General features: G+C 40.8%; 1 protein-coding gene across 1 annotated transcript in view; it reads left to right on the plus strand.

Moving 5' to 3' along the window:
* The window catches only part of Supt3h (SPT3 homolog, SAGA and STAGA complex component), a 317,124-nt gene that overhangs the window by 213,258 nt on the left and 79,538 nt on the right, over positions 1 to 24,328 (plus strand). The window contains exon 7 of the mRNA XM_021217619.2: positions 22,366 to 22,441. Within this exon, the coding sequence (XP_021073278.1) occupies positions 22,366 to 22,441 (76 nt within the window). The remainder of the gene's footprint in view (positions 1 to 22,365; positions 22,442 to 24,328) is intronic.

Here is a 24,328-nt window from a genome sequence, read left to right on the forward strand (position 1 = left end):
CTCCCTCCCTCCCTCCCTCCCTCCTTCCCTCCCTCTTAGTTGTTCTCATATAAATAAATGATAAAGAACAAACTTTTACAAGCATAAAGACTCACTTGGGACCCTCAGTGCTTCTGAAAGCATGTGGGTGGGTGTAAAGTATATTCTTAAAAGGACATGTGTAGGCATGTTCTTTGCTATGGTTTTGAGCTGATAATGTGTGCCTGACTCTGAGTTTCCTTGGAATCTATTTCATTGCCATTAAGTATAATGGGACCAGAAACAAGAAAACTGACTGAACTTTTACATTAATTTTACCTTGACAGTAAACCTTCATCATAGTTAACCATCAGAGCCTGTTTTCTCTCCTGAACCAAAGTCCCAACAGAGAGAGATCACTAGAGAAGTGATCTGTGATGTTCCCTCCAGCACACAGAGAGGGAGGGAGGGAGGGAGGGGAGTTTCCTCTGATTAGTTTTAGTATATTAGAGACATGAAGCACAAGGGGGGGAAATACCAAGCATATGTCCATATATAGTAGTAGTGCCCTTTCCAGATAGCCACTTCTAAGTAAAGCAGATGTGTTTTAGTGTTGATAATGATTTCTGTATTATTATTTTTTTTCATTCAAGTTAGGTAGGTGTGGCTAAGTAAACCAGAAGCCAGGGAGGCATCCCTAAAAGCTAGAGATAGATTTAGTTTCTCTTAGCAAGAGACCATCTCGCAGGGAGGGCTCTACATGGGGAGGATTCTGAGAAGCTCAAGTTTGTCATTGGTCTAGTCGGTTATTCTGTGACATGAGCGATTGAAAACTCAGGTGAGAGCTGCCTCCAGTGTAATCTACAAATAGGTAAGGGTACACAGGAGAGCCGTGAATAGAGTGAGCACCCAATGGCTGGGCTGGGGTGCAGACTGTCCCTAGTGACTGTTTATATTTCTGCTTTAATCCAATAGGATATACTTAGAAAGCAGGGTGGTATACATAAAATATAAGCCTGTTTAAAGGTCTTTAAATAAGCTTGAAATTGAATGAGATCTCAGGTGGCCACCTCATTTTCTTGAGGAGAAATGAACTGGCCATAGGTTTTACAGGAAGTGGTGTCTCCTGAAGGCTGAATAATATGAGAAATCAGCTGCCTCCTCCAAGCAAGCCTCAGAGGTTTCTGGGAGCAGGGCAGCTGGAAGCCTCACTGGAGCCAGAGGGAGCCCAGAGGCTTGCTTTCTGCCTCTCTCTGCTAAGTGTGTTCTTTCTACTAGTCCCCAGCATGGTTTGCTTTAATTATAAAGGAAAATAAATTTCCTATAAAACTAAGTGTCTGTAAACACCTCTAATAAAATCTAACATACAAGACAAAAGATTGGTGTGGGGAAGATAAGCATTTACAAAGACAATTAAACCCCCAATTAAAACAATTTGTATAAAAAACACCGCAAACATGATTACAGTGGCAATGGATTTGGGTTTGATAATGAAACTAGGCGAAGGTTATGACTCCAAGGTCAACAATTTGCCTTGCATATGTCAAGGCCTTGGGTTCAGCCTTTAGAATGTCAGAGAGATAGAGACTGCGATCCTAGAAAGTTGTGTTTACGTATGCATGCCTGTTTGTGTATACATATGTATGTATTATGTTTATATCCATTTGTTATATTTGTAGGACTAGAAATATATTTGATGTTTTAAAGAACTATCTGAGGTACATGAGACATATTCAATTGCTAGCATTTTGGGAAAGAGGGTTAAAGGAGAAAAGCTTCAAAATGCAACAATTGAAGAATGTTAGTAAAAGGTGCCTCTAATAATGAAGATGTGGTAGGTAGAAAATGCCCATCACCCACTCCCATGCCTTCAGATGGAACGGTAATGCAGAGGAAGTCGGGCAGCAGATATGCAGATATAACCAACTGATTTGGATGAAGAAAAGGTTTTAATAACTATCTAAGTTTATCTGACATTCATATGGATGTGAGCATACTAACTTTCCATTCAATACTAGAATCCCTACTCGTGCCACTTCCATTTGCCAGAATTCAGGGACCACTAACCAATAAAGGAAACCCTCACTAGAGTCGGGGCTTAAACTACCGTGATTTATAGGGAATGCCAACTTTTTTTTTAGGTCAGCCTTGATACTCAAATTAAAAGCATCAAAACTAATAAGGTAGATAGTGATTTAAAGCAATAGTACCTTCTCCTAGTGACTGTCAGAGCATGGCAGTGAGTACAAAGACAGTCTGCAAGTGCTGCAAGAAAATGTAATATGCAATAGACTTCATGTCAGCAAAAAGCACAAAGAGAGATGGGAAGGGTCCCAAATGTGCGGAGTAGGAAGATCAGCATCCTGTGCCCCTGGATGTGAACCCTCAGCCTTGTAACTGTCCCACCCACTTCATATGATTCATCAGGTTAATGCAATTTCCTGTAGTCTTGGAAAGAGTACCACTAGAAGACTTTAAGAACTTGATAAGATAATATTGAATTTGTCTTGCATGATAAAAAGAATATAAAACTATAAAGGTTTTATTAAAGGAAAACAGAAGACAGAGTTCAGTTTGTCCTACCAAATATGTTAACATTCCCTTACCTCTTAAGTCCTAAGTGTGTGACACAGGTTAGGGATCATGACACAGGTGCCAGGACAGGTCATTATCTGGAATAAAACATTCCAGGTGTCTATTGACTTTGTAGTTGCATTTTAACAAAGAATTCCAAGGAATACTGTATAATTTGCTATAAAATAAAAACTTTAAACCACAGAATTAAATCTAATTAAATATCAATTTAATATAGAAGGATCTTTTAGGCTTTTGTTTTCCAAACAAGCTTTCTGAAAAATTCTGCTTCTCAAGATGTCAACAGATCCAATGGTCATATTGAAGGGGAGAAATTGCTGTCTTCGAATACAGTTATAACATAGTAACAAAACTTAGGCCCTTCTCTTTTGAGACTACAAGAGATTTTTTTTTAATGTTGTTATATGATATGAATTTATCAAAAAAATGGGCTCTATTAAAGTTTTCTGTAAAGATGCTATGATTTCAATTTGGAAGAGATAGAAATAACAAGAGGAGTGACTATTAAATTTTGTTATCAGTACTCTATCTATCAAAATGAATCTGTTTAGCCAGTCTCATGGCTAAACAAGTAAACATGCCTGCTGCCTTACGCAGGCGACAGTGGACTCTCTAAGTTGTCCTCTGCCCTCCACATATGCAGTGTAGCACATGAATAAACACATATACATATAATGAAATTTACCTTCCTGCCTCTTTCCTAAGTCCTCCAGGAAGCAAAATGACAGACAGCAGCCTTGAGACTGAATGTGTGCAACTTCTGTTTCCTAACAAAGTCAGAAGGCATGTGACAGTAGCAAGGGCCCTTCATCTTGGTGAAAGACTTCTTTCTAAAAGTTGGACTTGGTAACATACAGGGACAGGCTGTTCCTTCTTTCCCCACATCACAGAAGAGACACAGTCATGTGTCAGGGTACAGACGAATGCCAGAGCTCCCCCCACTACGAGCATCTTATCATGCAGGGCACACATGCGTCACAGGCCTTGCTGGCTGCTGGGCTGACTTCTGCATCAGTGTTTGCTAAGCACATAACCGATTACACTGTTCAATTACAATTTTTAGAACCAATATTTTCTGTCTCAAGTAATTTTAATTTGTTTTTTTTAATGAAATGCTTCTCTTAGAGATCAGTCCACCAACTTGTTTATAAAACACCTTGGCAGAGAAGAGTTTTAAAATATCATTGAATTTAAGAACGCCACAGGATTTACCACTAATTTACATTTAGTGTTTATAGTTCTCAGATTGTGGTTGCTGTAATAACCAGCATATTTTTGCCTTGAATATTTTGTGGATTATATTTCCCCTATTCTTTCTCCTTGACCTACATTCCCCACAGTAGGTGGGCAGGTTGTTGTTATATAGTCTGGCTTTTATTTATCTTCACTGGTTTAATCTCTGAGTTAGTATTTCTAAATATGAAGTAAGTCTACATTGTGGCGAGGTTTCTCTCTCCTCAGTGCCTTGGTTTGTGTAGTGGAATTAGCAGATCATTGCTTAGCCATTACAGACCACCCCTTCCTTTGCCTCTGTGCTGAGGACCACATTCAGACCAGTCCTTGCTGTTACTTCCTGGTAAATCACACAGAGCGACCTGAGAGTACACATTAGCTTATTTCCAAACCATCACATCCTCACTTAAAATTAATCACTTTGGGTTCCACTAGGAGCGCGTTAGTGACTAGGGTGTTCCATTGTGTTAATGGATATGTCTGACACTTTTCATGGCATGGATTTAAAAGTAGGTGATAGCCTGTCAGCCACTGCATTTTGCCATTCTCCCTTTTCTCCAGGAGAGCCTTTTAGCATGCTCCTAACTAAGCACCACATTAAAACCCGCTCAAGCAACCTTTCTATCTTCCTCTCCCACCTTCTTCACCCTCCTCTCTCACATGCTCTGCCAGGGCTCACATGCAGTTGCACAACATGTGATCCATCACACGTGCATTCATCTGGTAGCATCTGTTCAAATATTTCAGTGTGTAATGAATTCCAGTCTAGTGTTTGACTAGTTAGCTTGCTAAATGAGCTCTGTGAGCATGCACACATCTGAACATGGAAGTGTTCACAAATAACATAGCTGTGCTTTTAGCTAGGTTATTATTTTTGTCATCACTGCAATGAATGCCCAATGAGAAAGATTTCCTTGGGCTCCCAGTTACATCACAGAAGACATGGAGGCTGGACCAGCTTCTGTCCATGACTGTGAGAACGAGATAGCTTAATAATATGCTGGTGGGCCCAGACATGGAGAGTTTGCTTGGAAGTGGAGCCCAGCTGTACCCTGGAAACCTATCCTACTGTGGCCCAGTTACTTCACCTAGACCCCACCTTCTAACAACGCCACAGTTTCCCTAAACAGCATTCCTGTTTGGAAACTATATGTTCAGACACACCAGACTATGAGGATTTGTCACACTAAGCCACAACAGTGGGCTATGCAGATACTGTTATCTGTTTGTTCAGTTTTTAAAAACGGTTTCCAAGTATAGAGAGCCTGGCCTTTCTGAATAACACAAGTTTTTAAAAGGCTGTGGCTGCAAGGTACATAGCTCTGTGAGCTTGTTCTCAGGCTCTTCTCACCATCTCTGCCTACTCTGCAGTTGTGAAAGGCTGCCATTGTTTGCCTGACTTTCTGTTGGAGTCTTAGTACTGTTTGCTGAGCTAAAGGTCTCATCGATTTGCCGACCAGCACCACTTAGATGTTGACTTGCACTGGCCCAAATATGTCTGTTGGCAATGTCAAGCACCAATTCCAGCTTTAATTAGCAGATTCTATTTTTCAGATGGAGCAATACGCTGACTGTGGTTATTTTTGCCCAGGAACCTACTCTGAATAGTTGGCAATAAAGAGTATTTATTTCATTTATCTGCCTCATGTACTGAACTAACAGACCATGAGAATTAATTATGATTAAAAGCCATATTGCCTCCATCATTGTTACCATTACTAATATAGCCCTTATGATTAGTTACAAGAGGCAGTGTTTTACCATGTTGTAGAAATTCTGAAATTTGTATATTCATACACTTACTGTAGCTGTGAAACAGAAAGGGGAAAGGGGAATCCTGGGAAGAGAAAGGGAGGGTATCAGTGGGCATGAGAAAGGGCAAAAAGGTACTCAACACACATTATGTGCAATTATGACAATCTCATAATAAGATCATTGCTATATTTAATTATATGAGCTGATATGTGTGTTTAACTCTTATGTTTAAATTTTCAGTAACTAAGATGTGCATATTAACAATTTTAGTGTTTCCCCTTTTTCTATTAAAATGTTATAAGTTCTTACTTTCTAATATCTACCTTGAAGAGAGAGAACTTCTATTTCTTACTGTACTCTGTACCCCAAAGAGTAAAAGGCAGGGATGATTTGTAATGAGCTCACTGACCTGCTCTTGAGTATGGAGAAAACAGAAATCAGAATGCAGAATAGCTAAGACGCTGTTTTCATATTGAAAAAAAAAACTGTACAAAAACTCTACCAGGTCACCAGTGTTCCTTTCAATAACTGAACATAAGGTCTTTATCAGAAATTTTGCCTAATACTTGTCAAAGAATGACAAAAAACTCTCTCTCTCTCTCTCTCTCTCTCTCTCTCTCTCTCTCTCTCTCTCTCTCTCTCTTGTGCAGTACTGGTATGAGTATGGTGTGGGTAACTACTGGATCTATGATTGAATATAAGGGCTGCTCCCCAGGAGGAACTATGGGCCTGGAACTGTAAATCTGGCCCAAGAGCTCACACATTTTTAAAAATTAATAGTCGGCATTTTTAAAGTTTATATTTATTCATGCACATGTGACACATGTATGAAGCTATATGAGGAGCCTAGAAGGGGTGCTTCCCTGGTGCTAGAGCACATAGATGGTTGTGAGCTACCAGGTAGTTTCTGGGAACAGAACCTGTATCCACTGAAAAACCAACCACTTGGACATGCGTGTGTGTCAGTATGCATGTGAAGAGCAGAAACTGACAGCCTTTGTCTCCTTCCTTAGTTGCTCTCCACCTTGTATTTTTGAGATAGGATCGCTCACGGAACCTGAAGTGCATTATCTAGACCGTCTGGTCAGTAAGCTTCATGTAGCTGACCAGGTCTCACTCTTAATTTCTTAATTTCTTGTAATCCCCCAGCAGTGGGATTGCAGCCATGTTATTCCTAAGGAAGAGGACTGATGTTCTGTGGATGTGGGGATCTGAACTTGGGTCCTCATGCTTGCTTATTGGGCATTTTACTAACTGAACCATCTCTCTAGCCCTGAAATTGTCTTAATTAATCATGACCTCTCCTGTGCCTGCATATACTAGGTATAGTTTGAGGTCATATAAACTGAATAGCTCTTTATGGAGTAGGTAGAAGTCTACCATTATTAAGTATATTTTATTTAGAAACAGAACACTTTTGGTATTTGAGGTAATTTTTATTAAATAAAATTTGGCACTTCCTGCTGATTGCTTATAAGGTTATTTGAGAGATTGTATTTCCTCCTGAGAAAAGAACTTGGCCATAACATTTAAACAATTAAAGAGTTTATATTCAGTGTTCTGACCGTGTGCAGATAGCAGCTATCATGTGCTAATTAAAAGGTGTGTGTCAGCTGTGCTACCATTAGATAATACAATATTCCTTACAAATGTAAAAGATGCCATTGTCTTTCTTATGATGCAGAGAATGTTGAAAGGTATTACCTCTGAGTGGTCAGCAGAAGCATGGGCTCACATTAGCGCTGCAGACCATGTCAAGTTTTAGTTATGTCTTCTACCTCCATGTGATACATTATTTGATGCATTGTTTAGAAAAGTTCTTAATTCCTCAGGCTGATTTCTCATGTTGGAAGGATCTGTGGCTTTTCTGCATCCTAAAGCTGGAGAGAGAGGTGCTGGGCCTCGGATTCTGAAGCACCAAGGAAATGGTTGTAGCAGCATTGGAAAAGAAAAGGAGTTAAAAATCCAAAGCTCTGCTTTCCTCTGTTGGTTGACCTCATTTTGCTCACCTAATGAGCCATGTGTCTTTGCTGTTTTATCTGGAGGCTAGAGAATATACCACAAGCAGTTCAAGTCCTTAGTGTCATCACCTTGAGAGAAGCAGCCCAACTCTGCCTTCATTCTAAAAGCTGGGGAATGACCTCTGTTTGACCGGGCAGTGTGGCTGGAAGGTAAGGTCACGCTGTATCTCATCCACCTCAGTGACTGTATTATAAGTTTCAGAATGGGAGACAGCAAGGGAGACAGTGCCTGAGCTGCAATACTACAGCAGACCAACACACAAGCATGTACACACACACACACACACACACACACACACACACACACACACACACAGAGTGTTGATCTTGAGACTCTAAGTATTTTGCTTTAAAAATGGCTTTCATATTATAACTGTAATTTACTTCAAAAAAAGGGGTACCATATGGCTATCTTAGACTTAAAGTAATATGGCTTGTGAGTATAAATAAAAACTCCCACTAAAGTCCACAGAATATGAAATATGAATACGAAATATAAAGTAAAATGTGCTTCATCAAGTTCTTTCTCTTGAAAAAATTATTGTATGTAAGAACTATACCACATTTTAAGGAAAATGTTTCTTCAAATGCACTAAATACTATGCTACTCCAGCAAATATTTAAATATTGTACTGGTTTCTCTGCAGACTTAAATTTAATTTTCCTGTTAGCCAAGAGACTGAACCCTCAAATCCATCTTCATCTGTCAACTTAAATGTTTCATTTTCCTGTAGAGCTTGTTTTCTAAAGTGTTAGAGACATATCGGATCTAGTGTACTTTTCAGAGGAATCCAGTGGGGGCTGTTGGATATATATGTTTTATGTATCTTCCTCTTTTCTCACTAGCATGTTTGTATAATCCGAAAGCCAAGCTCTCGTCTCGCACTCTCTATCCTCCCCCTACCTGAAATCACTCAGGGCACACTGCTCTGAGGGAGGCTGTGAGGATCTACACACATCTGCTGTTACTTGATTACTGAGGGTCTCTTTTTCTTGTGCTCATCATGCTTATGTGACACAGATAACTATTTCAAGCTTTTTCACACTTGTTTGCAAAGTGATGTCCGCTTGAATAGTCTAGGTTAACTTTTTCAAATGAGATAATTTGCTAAGACGCTTCAATGTGACGTTTCCTTACGTGGAAGGGCCACTGCATTGTTTGGCCTTAGTATGATTCACATGGTACCTTATACCTCCCCTATTGTTCATTGGTAGGTCTTACACTTCTCACATTGGACCACATTCACTCCAGCCTGGGGAAAGAGCCACTTGAAGCCATGTCAATAACTGGCTCTCTTGAATTGGCACTTACAATACTACCTGCATTCTCGCCTTTCTCTTTCTATTATGAAAATTCAGATTATTTTTTAATTGTTGATTTATTTTTATGTGTATGGTGTTTACGTGTCTGTGCACCCTGTGGAAGCCAAAAGAGTACATTGGATCCCCTGGGCCTGGAGTTACAGACAGCAGTGTGCTGTTGTATAGTGCAAAGAAAGAATAGAACCCAGCCAGGTCCTCTGGAAGAATAACCAGTGCTCTTAACCACTGAGCATCTCTCCAGCCCTGAAATTGCAGATTCTGTTTTTTGTTTGTTTGTTTGTTTGTTTTTTGTGACCTTGGAGAGTATAACTCCCCCTTTTCTGTTCTCTCTTTTTTTTTATTGGATATTTTCTTTATTTACATTTCAAATGTTATCCCCTTTCCCAGCCCCACCCCACCCCCACGAAACTCCCTATCCCATCCTTCCTCCCCCTGCTTCTATGAGGGTGTTCCTCCACCCACCCAAGCACTCCCCCCTCCCTGCCCTCAGTTGCCCTACACTGGGGCATCTATCAAGCCTTCATAGGACCAAGGACCTCTCCTTCCATTGAAGAATGAGGCCATCCTCTGCAGCTGGAGCCATGTGGAGTCCTTTGTTGATGGCTTAGTCCCTGGGAGCTCTTGGGGGGTCTGGTTGGTTGATATTGTTGTTCTTCCTGTGGGGTTGCAAGCTCCTTCTCTCCTCTCTCTGACTACTCTATTGGTGACCCCATGCTCAGTCCAATGGTTGGCTGTGAGCATCCACCTCTGTATTTGTAAGGCTCTGGCAGGGTCTCTCAGGAGACAGCTATATCAGGCTCCTTTCAGCAAGCACTTCTTGGCATCCACAATAGGATCTGGGTTTGGTAACTGTTTATGGGATGAGTCCCCAGGTGGGACAGTCTCTGGATGGCCTTTCTTTCAGTCTCTGCTCTATACTTTATCTCCATATTTGCTCCTGTGAATATTTTGTTCTCCTTCTAAGAAGGACCAAGGCACCCACACTTTGGTCTTCCTTCTTCTTGAGTTTCATGTGGTCTGTGAATTGTATCTTGGTTATTTGGAGCTTTTGGGCTAATATCCACTTATCAGTGAGTGCATACCATGTGTGTTCTTTTGCAATTGGGCTACCTCACTCAGGATGATGTTTTCTTGTTCTATCCATTTGCCCAAAAATTTCATGAATTCGTCGTTTTTAATAGCTGAGTAAATGTACCACATTTTCTGTATCTATTCCTCTATTGAGGGACATCTGGGTTCTTAATAGCTTCTCAGTATTATTAATAAGACTGCTATGAACATAGTGGAGTATGTGTCCTTATTACATGTTGGAGCATCTTCTGGGTATATGCCAAGGAGTGGTATAGCTGGGTCCTCAGAAAGTACTATTTCCAGTTTTCTGAGGAACTGCCAAAATGATTTCCAGAATGGTTGTACCAGCTTGCAATCCCACCAGCAATAGAGAAGTGTTCCTCTTTCTCCATATCCTCGCCAGCATCTGCTGTCACCTGAGTTTTTGACTTAACCATTCTGACTGGTGTGAGATGGAATCACAGGGTTGTTCTGATTTGCAGAAAATTCAGATTCTTAATATCACAGGCTCTATTCCATTACAAATGTCACAGACCTCTTGATACCTTTAATTAGAGGTGCAAAAAGAAGCTTGCCTACTGACATCCAGTTGAGAGCCAGGGAAACTAATACAGAACTTATGTGGCACATACAGTGTCATACAGGAGAGCTCATTCACATCACATTTTTGGGATGTGTATTTCCCAGACTCTACGAATCAAATATAGAGGTGGAGCGATACCTCAGCAGGTAAGAATACTTACTGCTCTTGCAAAACATTCAGGTTCAGGTTCCAACTCCCAAATTGTGGCTCATATCTGCGACTCTATCTCCAGGTGATTCAGTACCCTCTTCTGACCTCTGGGAACTGCATATGCATGGTGTATGTACATACATGCATACATATATACCTAACATACATACATGCATGCATTCATACAGGCAAAACACTCATACACATAAAATGAAAATAAATAAAACTTAGGGAATCTGATAGATTCTTTCATTGGAATTTTTTCTATACAAAGAAATGATAGAAATAGATTGAGGCTCATTTCCAGTGTGAACCTGAGTGGACTACCTAATCTTTTAATTAGGAAAGATTGATCCAGCTGCCTGCTACCCAGAATTTGTTGTTCTTCCTGGGACCAAAAGTCTAAGTTGTCGCTGGATACTTTGCTGTTCAGATGAGCTACCACATTTCTTTTCTTACCTCCATCTAGGTTTGGTCGTGACCTATGAAAAGCTAGTACAGATACACCTTGACACTTCACAGTGGTCTCCTTAAAGATGGGCAAGTGCAGTCTCTCCCCTTCTTACCTTTGACTTATGTGAGTGTGAAGGCTGGAAAGCTGTTATGAATCACGAAGACAAGGCCATAGCCTAAAACGTCAAAGCCAGCATTGGAGGAGCCTGAGGCTTTGATGACCTCAGTGTGTGGTTGTGTCAAGTCTGAAGGCTATCACCAGTGTTCATTTATGTGAGGAAAGATGAACTTCTCTCTTGCCTAAGCAATTATTAGTTGGGGTTAGATTAAATGTAGGTTGTTTTTCTAATGCTCTCAACTAGAAAAACCCTATCCAGAGACTACCCCACCCGGGGATCCATCCCATCATCAGTCACCAAACCCAGATACTATTGCACGTGCCAGCAAGATTCTGCCGAAGGGACCCTGATATAGCGGCCTCTTGTGAGGCTATGCCAGTGCCTGGCAAACACAGAAGTGGATGCTCACAGTCAGCTATTGGATGGAACACAGGTTCCCCAATGGAGGAGCTAGAGAAAGTACCCAAGGTGTTGTAGGGGGATGCAACCCTGTAGGTACAACAACAATATGAACTAAACAGTACCCCCTGAGCTCGAGTCTAGCTGCATATGTAGCAGAAGATGGCCTAATCAGCCATCATTGGGAAGAGAGGGCCCTTGGTCTTGCAAAGATTATATGACCCAGCACAGGGGAATGCCAGGGCCAAGAAGTGGGAGTGGGTGGGTAGGGAGGGGAGCAGGCGCGGGGGGGTGGGGAGGGTATAGGGAACTTTCAGGATAGCATTTGAAATGTAACTAAAGAAAATATCTTTAAGAAAGAAAGGAAGGAAGGAAGAAAGAAAGAAAGAAAGAAAGAAAGAAAGAAAGAAAGAAAGAAAGAAAGAAAGAAAGAAAACCCCTATCTTGGTAAGTTAGAATATACCTCCTACTAGAAAATAAGTCATGTTTTCAAATAGACCTGGTTTAATTTCAAAATAAAAATTATACTTGGGGAAGGTAAATGCTTCTAAATGCTCCCCAACGGTTAAATCCCATGTTGCCTAACACCAGAGAGTTTGGATCTGTCTCATACTGTCTCTGATTTACGCAGGGAGCAAACTCATGGGTTGTCAAACTGTGAAACACACCTCCTTTCTGTGCTGACATCCAGGAGCAAACACTAGCTGTCAGGGGTCTCATCGTGCCACTGGAGCCTTTTCCTCGAGAATATCACTGTCCACTGCCAAGCCCCACTTCAGCCTTCCTCCAGGACATTGATTCCCCCCTTAGGTAATGCTTTCTCAGATGATTGACAAATTCAGTCTATTTTATACTGAACGAATGCTCTGTCACGGTCTCTGATTTTCAAAGGGCAGTCGTAACCACAGGACAAGTGTTAACGTCTTAATATGTCTCTGCCTAAGAGATGCTAATTTGAGAAGTTTTGTTCCTGAAGACTCACTGACATCAAAAGACTGAAGAAATCATCCAGTATTTATTACGGGGTTTCCTGCCTCTTAAGTTCCGGAAGAAAATAGAGGAAAGGATTTGATTTTAGGTCTTTATTTTTATTGAGTTTTTTGTTAATCAAAATATCCACCCTGCTACTTGTGAAATTAAAATCTGTGCTATAGAAAATATGTACCATCTGGGCTGCATTTTTCCCTGCCTCCTCTAGAGAACAGTATACTAGGGCATGCTCACTTCACCATATGCTTGGGATGGCTATGTAATACAGTAGGTAATCCTCACTGCAGAGTGCTGGGGCCAGAACTACAGCTTACAGTGCCTGTGACATCGACTTACTGGAATACCGAACAGTGATTGCTGTCCCTTCAGAAAATGACCCAGAAAGCATAACCTCTGCTTTCAGTAGATGGCTCTGTAAGTGCTTGGAGGCATATGATGTGTGCACGCCTTTGTGATGATTCCACAGCACGTCTCCATTTTTATTAAACCATATGCTCATTAACAAGGACATTTCTAGGTCTTATTAAAATTATCTGTTGCTTAAATTTGGGAAGGTCTCCCATTCTGCAGAAACCAAAGCCAGTTTCTTCTTTAAGCCACTAAATAACATTTCAGGTGTAATTTTCTAAGATTATTTCAAGTTTTTTAAGCCTGTACAGTTGCAACATGAAATATTAATTTGCAGTAAATTGTGGGTGATTTAGTTGATGAGATAAAAGTATCTTGTCTGCAGAAGGAATGCTCTAGGATCTGGTAACCTAGTAGCCATATCACTGGCTACACAGTAGGAGTTAATTCTTTCTTTGAATTAGAATGTCCCTGTTGACTCATGCATTTGAGCCCTTGTTCTCCACAGTGATGCTGTTTAGAGAGGTTATAGAAGCTTTAGGAGGCAGAGCCTTGTTGGAGGAAGCACGTCACTAGGGGCAGCTCTTGAGGTTCCCTTGCCCATTTCCAGTGCTCTCTGTCTGCTTCCTTTGTACAGATAAGATGCAGCCAGCCAGCTTCCTTCTCCTGCCAACATGCCATGCCATTCCCACCATTATGGACTCTAGCCCCCTGGGACCCTGGGCCAAATAAACCCTTTCTTCCTGACCTAGCTTTGGTTATGACATTCTATCACAGCAACAGAAGAGTTACTAGTGCAGTGTATTGGAGTCATCATATTGGACCAGCAGTCTGTAGGAACTCTGTACTGCTTTATAATTATTCTGTACATCTAAAATTATTTCAAAATAGTTCCATATGGAAAGCTATAAAGAGCACTAGTTTCTTCGAGTGTGGAGGAGAACTAACAAAGGCTGCCCATCCTCACTGGGATGGTTGTTGAGGGGATGAACATGAGGCTACAAATCATTTCAGCTGCTGATCCCTGCTGTGACACTTCTCATTTGACCTCACCCCTCTTCCCACCTCTGAGCTCTTCCTCTTCCTGCCAGAGTTGTTTTTGATTTTTGTAAAGCTTTTGTGGTTACTTTATTTAAGGTGAAATGTTGTCTCACTGTTGCCAGGCTACTAAAACAATTCTCCTTTCTTCATTTCTCTTTGTAATCCATTTTATACCCTCTGGGCATGCAGTGGTTAAGCCTTCTTACCTAAGAGTTGGGCCTAATGGCCACTGACATTTAATCAAATAACAGTTATAATACATTTACTCATAAGTAAAAGTTGAATAAAATTTGGGCACTGACATCTAAGGGAATGGGGATTTCATCATCAACTATCTTAACCGAACCCATTTTGTTAAATAACCATAATTATGGGTTTTGCATTTATGATTCCAGAGGATTTTGCTGCTCTGCATTCTTTGAAGCCTCAGAGGCGGTCATTGTGCTTAGGTTTCTGGAAGTACCTAGAGTGGATCTAAAACCAGAGCCAGGGCTTCTGTGTAGCATCAGTCCCCAGCAGCCTTGCTCATCCAAAGGCTTTACACCCCCACTTACCCAGGCATGACTCCTGCATTCTGAAAACTGTTCTGAGATCTGAGGAGATAGCTTACGTATTAAAGACCTTGCCTTGAAGCAAGAGGACCTAAATTTGATCTCCAAAGCTCACATAAAAAGAGAGGAAGTTTATAATCCTAATGCAGAAAAGGCAGAGACAGGTGAATCTCTGGGGCCTTCCACCAGCCAGCCTAGCCTATTTGTTGAGCTCCTGTCCAGTGAGAGACCTTGTCTCAAAAAAGAAAATGGTAGATGTTGCTTGGGGAAGAATACCAAAGGGTATATGCTTGAAAGTCTACAAATACATGCACATGTATGGGCACACAGGAACACACACACACAGAGAGACACCAGAGTTTTGAAATGTATTAGTATGTTTTTAAAGTAAGTATAAATATCACTAAAAGTACTAATTTTTCTGATCATAGGAACATTTCTGCTTTTCTTGTTAATATTTGGAAATTGTCTTTCTTGTATTTGACACACAAGTACTTTTGACCCTCGTGCTTATGGTGAAACCCATCATTTTTGCTTTGTTCCTTTGACTAAAGTCTCAATGTATCAGAAAATCATTTTCTCTCTTTTGTTCTTGTTAGCTTGTGCATCCAGCCTGCTGGGCCTCGTGTGCCTGCTCATGAGCTTCTTCATCTCTGACTCACAGCTCAGCTGACTGAGGAGAGAAAGGCTAGCTTCAAAATGGCTGCAAGTATTCCTGCAGGGGAATAAACAGTCTAGCTTCATTTGGTTTGCTTCTGTTCTCAAGTGCTATCAGGGTGTAAGGCCTCTCTTTCCTCCGTGATTTATTGCCTGGACAATTGCCCTGTTCTGGTGATGTCATTTCTTTAGCAAAATACAATGTAGTAGACTTTGTCAGCCTTCTATTTATAGTTGATCATTTGTGGGGAGGGGAGGGCTGGAAGCAATTTTATTCTGGATTTTGGGATTTATTTTGGGTGTTGTTGTTATTGTTATTGTTGTTGTTGTTAATTTTGTGTTATGTTTATTTGTGCTTTGTTTTGTCAGGCAGGATCTTACTCTGTAGCCCAGGTTGGCTGGAGACTCACCCAGGCCAGCCTCAAATTTACTACAATCTTTGTGCTTTAGCAGGCTGAATGCTAGAGTTGTAGGCATGAGTCAGCATGCCTAGGCTTGCTTCTCTTTGATTATTTAAAGCATGTGTACTTCAGATTTGCTGCTCAGTGGTCTGATAGCCCCAGGTTTTCAATGTTTCTCTTTGAGACAAGTGATGAGAAGCACGCTGAACTGACACACCCTTCCCTCTTAGAAAGATTTGAAAGGGTGTTGGCCTTTCAGACTACTGCAGTACCCCAACTCAATGGAATGTGGGCATTGTTCTGCTGGAGAGCTTAGGCTTGGTCAGCCCAGCCTGGAAAGAGTTACCTTACACAGTTGGAGGGAAGGCCTGAGCCACAGGCCATGCAGCAGTCTCTATGCAGATCATCCAGGCAGCAAGCCCACAAGGACCAAAATACCTAATGGCATCCTTTTCATATTTGTCTTCCAAGAACTAACCATGACAGCCTATCTAGATAGTCTGTAAAGCTGGAGCCCTTTCAGTAATGTTACCAGAAAAGACCTCCCGTAACTTAGCCAGGACTCATACTTTTTGATGCAAATACCTCCTCCTGAAAAAAGAAAACCCACAAATAGATGTCACAGCATCCTCATTCAGAAAAGGGACCTTTCTCCTATTACTTCTTTAAAGGGCTAGACAGGCATTTGCATGAATTTTATTTTGTCAGCTTGGTTACTCCACATCATGTTACAACTTCAGGAGCAGTAATAAAATGAATACTAACACTAAATGTGAATTTACAACAAAGTTGTGTTTTGTTTTAATAATAACCTTTCATTAGAGAGGACATTTTGTCCCAGGAAAGAAGTACTTCACTGTGTATCTGATTTTCTTCACTACTAGCCTAACTAATAAACTCAAATGAAAAACTTTAAGCAGACATTTTCAATACATCCTTTTAATATTTATGACTGTGTTTATTATATAACCAATTTATGTTCATTCTTTGTAGGTTGAAATACCTAGAAAAGATAAAAGTTCTTTTAGTCAGATGGATTAATATTTTTCAATCCGCAAGTATAGATCAAAACAAGAAAAAGAAAATGCAGCTGAAAGGACTCAGTTGTGACTAAGTGACAAATGGCCTCTGTGTGTCTCAGTGCTGCTCTGTGCCCACTCACTCACTCACTTCCATTAGTGTGACCCTTCTGGATCCCCTGATGCCCTGGAGTCCACAGCTGCTCCTTCAGGAAACTGCATACGGCGCTCTAATTCATTCCTAATGCCTGTGACACATAAAATTGCTATATTATAAAAGCCATTCTGGGTGAACAAATTAATACCACTAGAAACTGTTGCTTTTTTAAAACAGGCCATGCAATAGAAAATGCACTATATTTTTATTATACTATGAAAACTGTGAGTCAAAATAGAGTCAACTTTTGGTTTTAAGACTGTATCTTTTAATACTATAAATTGGTTCTCTAAATGTTACGTGTGTGTGTGTGTGTGTGTGTGTGTGTGTGTGTGTACACAGGGATACATTTTATGACTTGTGTAAGTCAAGCAAAATTACCTCAAAAGCAAAGATTTCCTTCTAAACTTGTTTTTATTTATTTATCTTATTTTATCTATCTGTCTATCTATCTATCTATCTATCTATCTATCTTTTGATTACTGAGCATGATGGTACATAACTATAATCCTTGTGCTCTAGAGCACAGATAGATATTCCAGGCTAGTATCGTCTATGTGTGAGACACTAATTTAAAATGATATGAACAAACAACAAAAATCCCAACATTTTTTCTGGTTGTAATTTAAGATGCATGTACCTAGGTAGGGACAGTCCAGAGCCAGATCAAGTTTATACTGGGGAGGGGCTTTGGGTAGCCATTTCTACTTTTTTTTAGCTTAAGAGACAGAGCTGTGAACTCAGTCTGTGGATGAAAGAAGGTCTACTCCAGGGCATTCTGTATACCAAGGCCTTTTTGTTATGTTTTTGTGTAATATAGTTGTCCCCAAGATAGGATGTGGATGGAACAAACCATCTATTGCAAAAAGATGAGTGTTCTGTGAAAGGAATAGAAGAGGAACTCTGGCCATGTGTTTGGAGGGAGTCTCACTTGATGTGGTAGGGAACCTACTCAATTACAAGCTGGCACAGCAGGCAGATTGTGTGTGTGTGTGTGTGTGTGTGTGTGTGTGTGTGTGTGTGTGTATTCATGGCCACACATACTAGGCTTCTGAAGGTTCTCTAGCTACTGATATGCATGCCTGCCTGTCAGGCACTACCTTACAAACTGATGTAAGGGACGATTCTTCAGTATTGGGCGTCCTTTACTTTCTTCCCGCAAATGTCCCATAGGTCATGTATTGGCATGTTGAGTACTCCCACCAGTCACTCCAGCGGGGTTTTCAACCTCATTATATTGTTCTGATCCAATGTAAGGAGATTCATGAACATGATTCTTTCCATTAGGAAGGGGCGTCACTTTCAATTACAAAAGTCCTAAGAGCAATCAAAATGGGAGTTTTGTTTGTTTGGTTGGTTTGGTTTTTTGTTTGTTTTTTTAATGATTGTTTTTGAGGTAGAAGTAAGAGCAGATAAATTTTCTTTTTTTCAGATAAGCTTTTATTTGTGTTTGAAAGTTACGTTTGTGATTCTGAGTTACTCAAGAACAGTAGATGTCATGTGTGTTGAGAAGCTTGCAGGAGATAGGCCAGCACATAGCTTCTGTACCTTTGAGCAAGCTTCAGTGAAAGCGCATGGAGAATGTGAGTGGAGCGGTGTGCTGCCTCAGTCCCCCAGATGCTCTGTGCTGCTGCAAGCAGTGACTGTTGCTGCCCAAGGTGCATTGCAAAGGCACAAGCATCTCTGCTCTGAAATCCAAACTTTACTGAAAACCCAAATTAACAGATAAGTACTGAGGGTCTGTTGTGTTCAAGATACTGAAAACAACACCAACAACAAATTCTACATAGAACCGATTAGCTGAGACATTCTTACTTTCCTGATTTCATTTAGGTTGGATCCAGAAATTTTTTATTATACTATGGGAATCTTCCTTCATAGTTCATTATACAGTACCAGGATAGGCCAAAACTCCTTGGTGATAAAGTGGGTGGCTAGTAATATAACCATTCCCTTTTACCTTTAAAAAATTAAAAATACAAAACCTATACCAGTTAGATGTTAAAATATTGTCAGATATTTAGAAGATTCTAGCAATAATAACTTCAAAAGCGGTGCTTTCCAAATACACTCTTATTTTGTTCTATAGTAATGCCAGCAAGTTGAAGAAAAAGTGACTGTTGTGTATTTTTCTGAATGTTGGGGATCAGTGTTGTTAATAGTTACCAAGGAAATCAAGTCATATGTGGAACTGGCCTTGAGGATACAGAACTTGAGTCATCTGCAGATGACCTTGTGCTCATGTGGCCTTGAGCTCAAAAGAGCCTTGTGTAATTGAGAATGCCCATGTGCATGAATGCTGAGCTGAGCCAGTAACCATTGTTCATCCATACTTGTCAGGATTTGCCCTTCTCGTGTTCTAAAAAACATGAAAGGTAGGTTGGGTTGGGTTGAATTGGGTTGGTTGGTTTGGTTTGATTGGGTTGGGTTGGGTTGGGTTTAGTTTGGGGTAGGTAGTTGCTTACTTGCTTCGGTTTTTGAGAGAGGACCTTACTGTATTCAAATTTATGATCCTTCTGCCTTAGCCTCACAAGCACTTGGATGACCGGCATTTGTGAACATACCTGGGTGAAATAGGCTTTTTTGAATTCCAGTTTTGTGATCATCCCACAAGGACACTGGATTAAAATTTTAGTTTAATCTACAAAGATCTTTGATAACACAAATACCCAGTGCTTCTGTTAAATTGCACCTCTTCTAACCTCTGTCTGTTTCCTTATCCCTAAAATGAAGAGGCTTGAACAAGTAAACGTTAAGCTGCCCGTAGCTCTCCCTTACCATGCCCATGACTCTTTCCCTGAGTTGGCCACCCTACATGAGTGGTGCCTGTGTGCTAGGCACTGATAATAGCTTCCTGTGAGTGCCCTAGGGCCAGCTTCCTGATGCTGCACAGCTCAGAGGTTAGATGCTAAAGGAACTGAAAGGAACTAAAGATGAGCTGCACAAAGGAAGAGGCACAGGAGAGGGTGTCGGGAAGTAAGAGGCTAGCTGTAATGACATGAAGCCCTTCACATGTCTGTGAGTGTCTTTAAAATGGCCTGGGATGATAGGCTTTGCAAGGACAAAATCTCCCAACTGCCACACACTTCATTTAGTTAAAGCTGGCCACCCTGGCAACCTTAATCTCTTAGGATAAGTTCTCCTTAATTTAAAAGGCTAGAAGTCCTAATTGCAGACACACCAACTATCTTAGCATATATACCAAAGCCAAATCTTGATTGTGGGCAAGAAGAAAAGTATTAGGTAGAAGAAAAATGTGAGTAATTCCTTTAGGACTGTTGTGTCTTTGTCTGAGTGCTTTCTGTCTAGTCCTATGTTGGGGGACATGGTGGCTGGCTCCAGGGTAGCAAAGCAGAGAGTATAGGATTCCTGCTAATGAGGGCTGGATACATCCCTGCCCTCTGGAATAGAAGAGTTGCATTTGTTCACTCACACTGCTCATGGCTTATTTACTATGTGCCAGGTATGTTTCCAGGACTTAAAAATTCAAACGTGACAGGTTCTCACTATAATCACACACAGAGGTACACACGCACATGCTTACATAAATACATATGAATGGTGCAGTGTTATTAATATGCTATGTGTTTAAATAAACACATCAGTAACCTACTATGTTTGTTCAGAACATGAAAACACACGTCTGCTTTTTATTTTCCATCGGCAAACAGGTATTGATTGAATCATATCACAGTAAAACAAGAGGCCAGTGGCTAGGGAGATAGCTCATGGCAAGTTACTGCCATGCAAGTCTAAGGACCTGCATTCAAATCCCCAGTACCCAGGGAAAAGCTGAGCCTGGTTGCGTGTGCCAGTAATCCCAGCAAGGATGGGCAGGATGGGAGGATGGAAGGTAGCAACAGGCAAATCCCTGCAAGCACCTAGGTCAGCCAGCCAGAACTGTGTAGGGAAGTTCTGGAAGATAACTCTCACAAACTAAAAGTGGAAGACACCTGAGACCAGCACCCAAAGTTGTTGGCTGATGGCTACAGACATGTATGTGCCAGCACACACCCCATGCACACACTACATGTGACTAAATAGGTAGATGTGAGAAACTAAATCACACATAGGGTGTGTGTGTGTTTGTATGCATGTTACCTATGTAAAATACTTGCTGATGTATACTCAGAAATTACACTTTAACCAAGCAGGCAAATGATCAAGAAAAGTCTAGATTTGTGTTCATGTGTTTGTGAGGATATATTGTTGGAGATAAAGGAAGAAAGGAGAAGAGGAGTCAAATGGTAGAAGAGAAGAGGAGGCAGAGTCAAGAAGAACCTTGTTCTTAAGGATCCCCACCAGTAGGCGCTCCCTTTTTCCTCACCCTTGCCTCCTCTGTCTTCTGCACTGAGAAGCACCTCAGGTGACAAACCTGTAAACTGACAATGAAACTCACATCAGACAAGAAAGAAAAAATGACATAGCCATTAGAAATACTATGTTGAAGATATCCACAGCTGTGAGAAAGAACATTTACAGCAAGTCCTTCCACTGCAGAAAAACTAAAATCTCAGGGATTTTTTTTTCTTTTTTCTTTTGCTGTTACTAGTCAGACTCCCCTTCCAAGAAGTACCAGGCTGTGTCATCTCAAACTGCTTCCCTTACCAAGGAAGCGGAAGCGGTCGTAGCCTTTGCCACCAAACCATGGGTGAAGTATAATTATGCTACCTCTGTGAGACAGTGTAGGAGCAAACATCTGCTGGACTGGATCAAGAAAGCCAGGAGTGCAGCTAGCCCAAGCTGTGAATCATCTGTGGACGCAGATTAAAGGAGCTGTGTTGTGTTTACCTTTACCCTTATTTTCTTTGTAATTGAGAAGACTGTTAACTCTGGCACTGCATTCTGAGGGGGGGATATATGGATCTGAGGCATTGACTCCTGTTTTCGTGTCACCACACCACACTGTAAAGCAGATAGATGGCGATAGTTAATGATGGTTTCAATGTCTGCCTTCTCCTCCCCACAGTGTTTGCTTTTGTTTTTAAAGGATGGGATAAATAGAACACATTAGATGTGTGTTGGCTAAGCAAGCAAGCCCTTGAGCTTTAACTTTAATAGCAACAGAGCAGAAAGTATTGTAAGCTTTATTTCCAAAAGAAATAAACTTCACAACTGCCAGCTTTTACTTTGTATTTTTGTATTTTCTTTTCAATTACATGTGTGTGCACATGAGCACGGAGCCAGCGGAGGCCAGAAGAGGGCCTCCGATCCCTTGGAGCTGGAATTACAGTTGATTGTGATTCACCAGATGTGAGCACTGGGAACCAAATTCAGGTCCTCTGGAAGGACAGTACACTGTCTACCACAGACTCTGGCTCCAGCCCCAGCACAGCTCTATTTGTCATGGTTAATGTAACAAATTTCATGTCTGTCACCATACTTGACTGCTCTCTTAGATAGAGAAAATGGTACAAAAAGCCTAAATGCCTACTCTGGAAATGTATGTTAAGAGTCTATTTCTTTAAAAACTTGGGGTTGGTTGGTTGGTTGGTTGGTTGACTGGCCGATTTATTTATTTATTTATTTATTTTCCACTAGAGAGCAGAAAGACAGACTCGTACTATGGATTCAGCTCAATATGCAGAATTCTGTGAAAGCCGACAGTTAAGTTTCTGTGAGTAAACATTTAACTACACTAACAGATAGTGTTCCAGGTGTGCTAAATTGTGACATGCTCTCTGTTTCTTAGAAACTAGTGTATTCAATGCATGCATCGTTACGGTCATTACAGAAATAGTGTCTGTGCAGGGGAGCCTGAAGATCTCACTGTACTCTCCTGCTACACAGTTAATGGTGGTCAGAGAGTTGAAGCATATGCACACAGAGGCAACCATGGAACTAGTCTTACGGCCTCTGTAATCAGAACAGTCACTGTTTTCTTACTAGTCTTACTTCACTTTCCCATTTCCTGGTCATGCTTACTGAAATACAGTATTGCTGACTGCACTTGACCCATAGTGGCATTAGTAGTCATGACATTTAAAAGCCTCCAGTGTTAACTATAAGCCCCATACTCGCTTTTATGCACACTCATGTTCCCACACAGTGGCTTCTCAGTCATGTGCTTCCTGTTGTCCTCAGCCTCCTCCTGCAGCATTCGCTAAGTGCTAGCCAGAGCCATGAGTCAGTGCTTCTGCCACGGGAGTGACCTCACCTTACAGTGAAACCAGGGTCTTCCTCACTGAACAGCAGCTGGGAAAAGCACTTGAGACTCTAACCGTGGGCCAGACTGCATCAACCCTGTGATGACTAGGGCTCTTGTGATAAAGGTCAAAAGAAAGTGCAATGACGAGTCCATTTAAAACTATGACACAGTCACACATGACCCTCATCTGAGAAGTTATAGAAACAGTGATGTCTTTAAATGAAAAGCAATTGTGTGGTCACGATAACCATGTATTTGATTTGGAAAAAGAAAATAAGAACAGCCTTTTAGATCATGAAGTGCAGATGAATGACACATTTCAAATTGCACTGCCCATGCAAGCATCAGTAGAATATAAGGAAACATGTTTTCGGAGATTTTTTTCTAAAAAAAAATATATTTTCCAATCTGACTAACAACTTGGCATAGAACATCTGTGAAGCATTAAGTAAATGACACTTCAGATCATGGCAATTTCAGCAAATGAAAGGGTTTTGTATGGTAATTTTGGGGTTTAAATATGGCATTCAAGTATTTTATAAGCATAAATCTCCAGTTCATAAAGTAGTATTTAGTGCAGTTGAACAATTTTTAAATCATATTTTAAACTAAATTCAAAAGAAAAAATGGAAATGCTGTTGCACATTGAAACTGATGATCTTGGTCTTGTCATGCATCTTTTGTTTGAAAACTGGGTTTTGTTATTTCTTTTCTGTTGTGTTAATCAAAAGAAAAACTATAGTGGATGGAATGTAATAGTTTCTCCTTCTGATAAAATTACAGAATAAGCAGCATATTATGTATAATTTTCTTTTCTGTGGGAAGAAAAGATTTTGTCATTTAAGAATATTTGCTCATATAGTATCCATGGGAGCTTCGTTAATGGAACGTGGGCGGGAGACTCTGTTCCTACAACAGAAGGCATCCCTGTGCAGGTAGAGAGTGCGGCTCTAGACAGTCTTCTCCTCCTGATGAGTTCCCAGGGTGTGGGAACTGTGAACTGCCTTCTTAAGTATCTGTTCACGGCAGTTCCTGAGGTCAGTGGTGCTGTGCACACTGAGTGACCTCCACATGCACACTGCGACACTGTACACACACTCCCAGACCCCTCACAGACAAACAGGTGTTAAAAAATGTAAAGAATAGACTCTAGCATTTCACTAAAAATATTTTTTTTAGTCATTTGTTAATTTGCTATAGACATTGTGCATCTGTTAACAGCAGGCATTTTACTTTCTAGGAAGACAGTGGGTACCCACATCTCTACAGTCTGAGTGCTCACACTCCTGCAAAGATATTGCTAATTCTCTCACTCATGGGGCGGGGCTGAAAACTAATAATGATCCTTTTCTTACC

Source organism: Mus pahari, chromosome 18, assembly GCF_900095145.1.
Source record: "Mus pahari chromosome 18, PAHARI_EIJ_v1.1, whole genome shotgun sequence".
Classification (NCBI taxonomy): domain Eukaryota; kingdom Metazoa; phylum Chordata; class Mammalia; order Rodentia; family Muridae; genus Mus; species Mus pahari.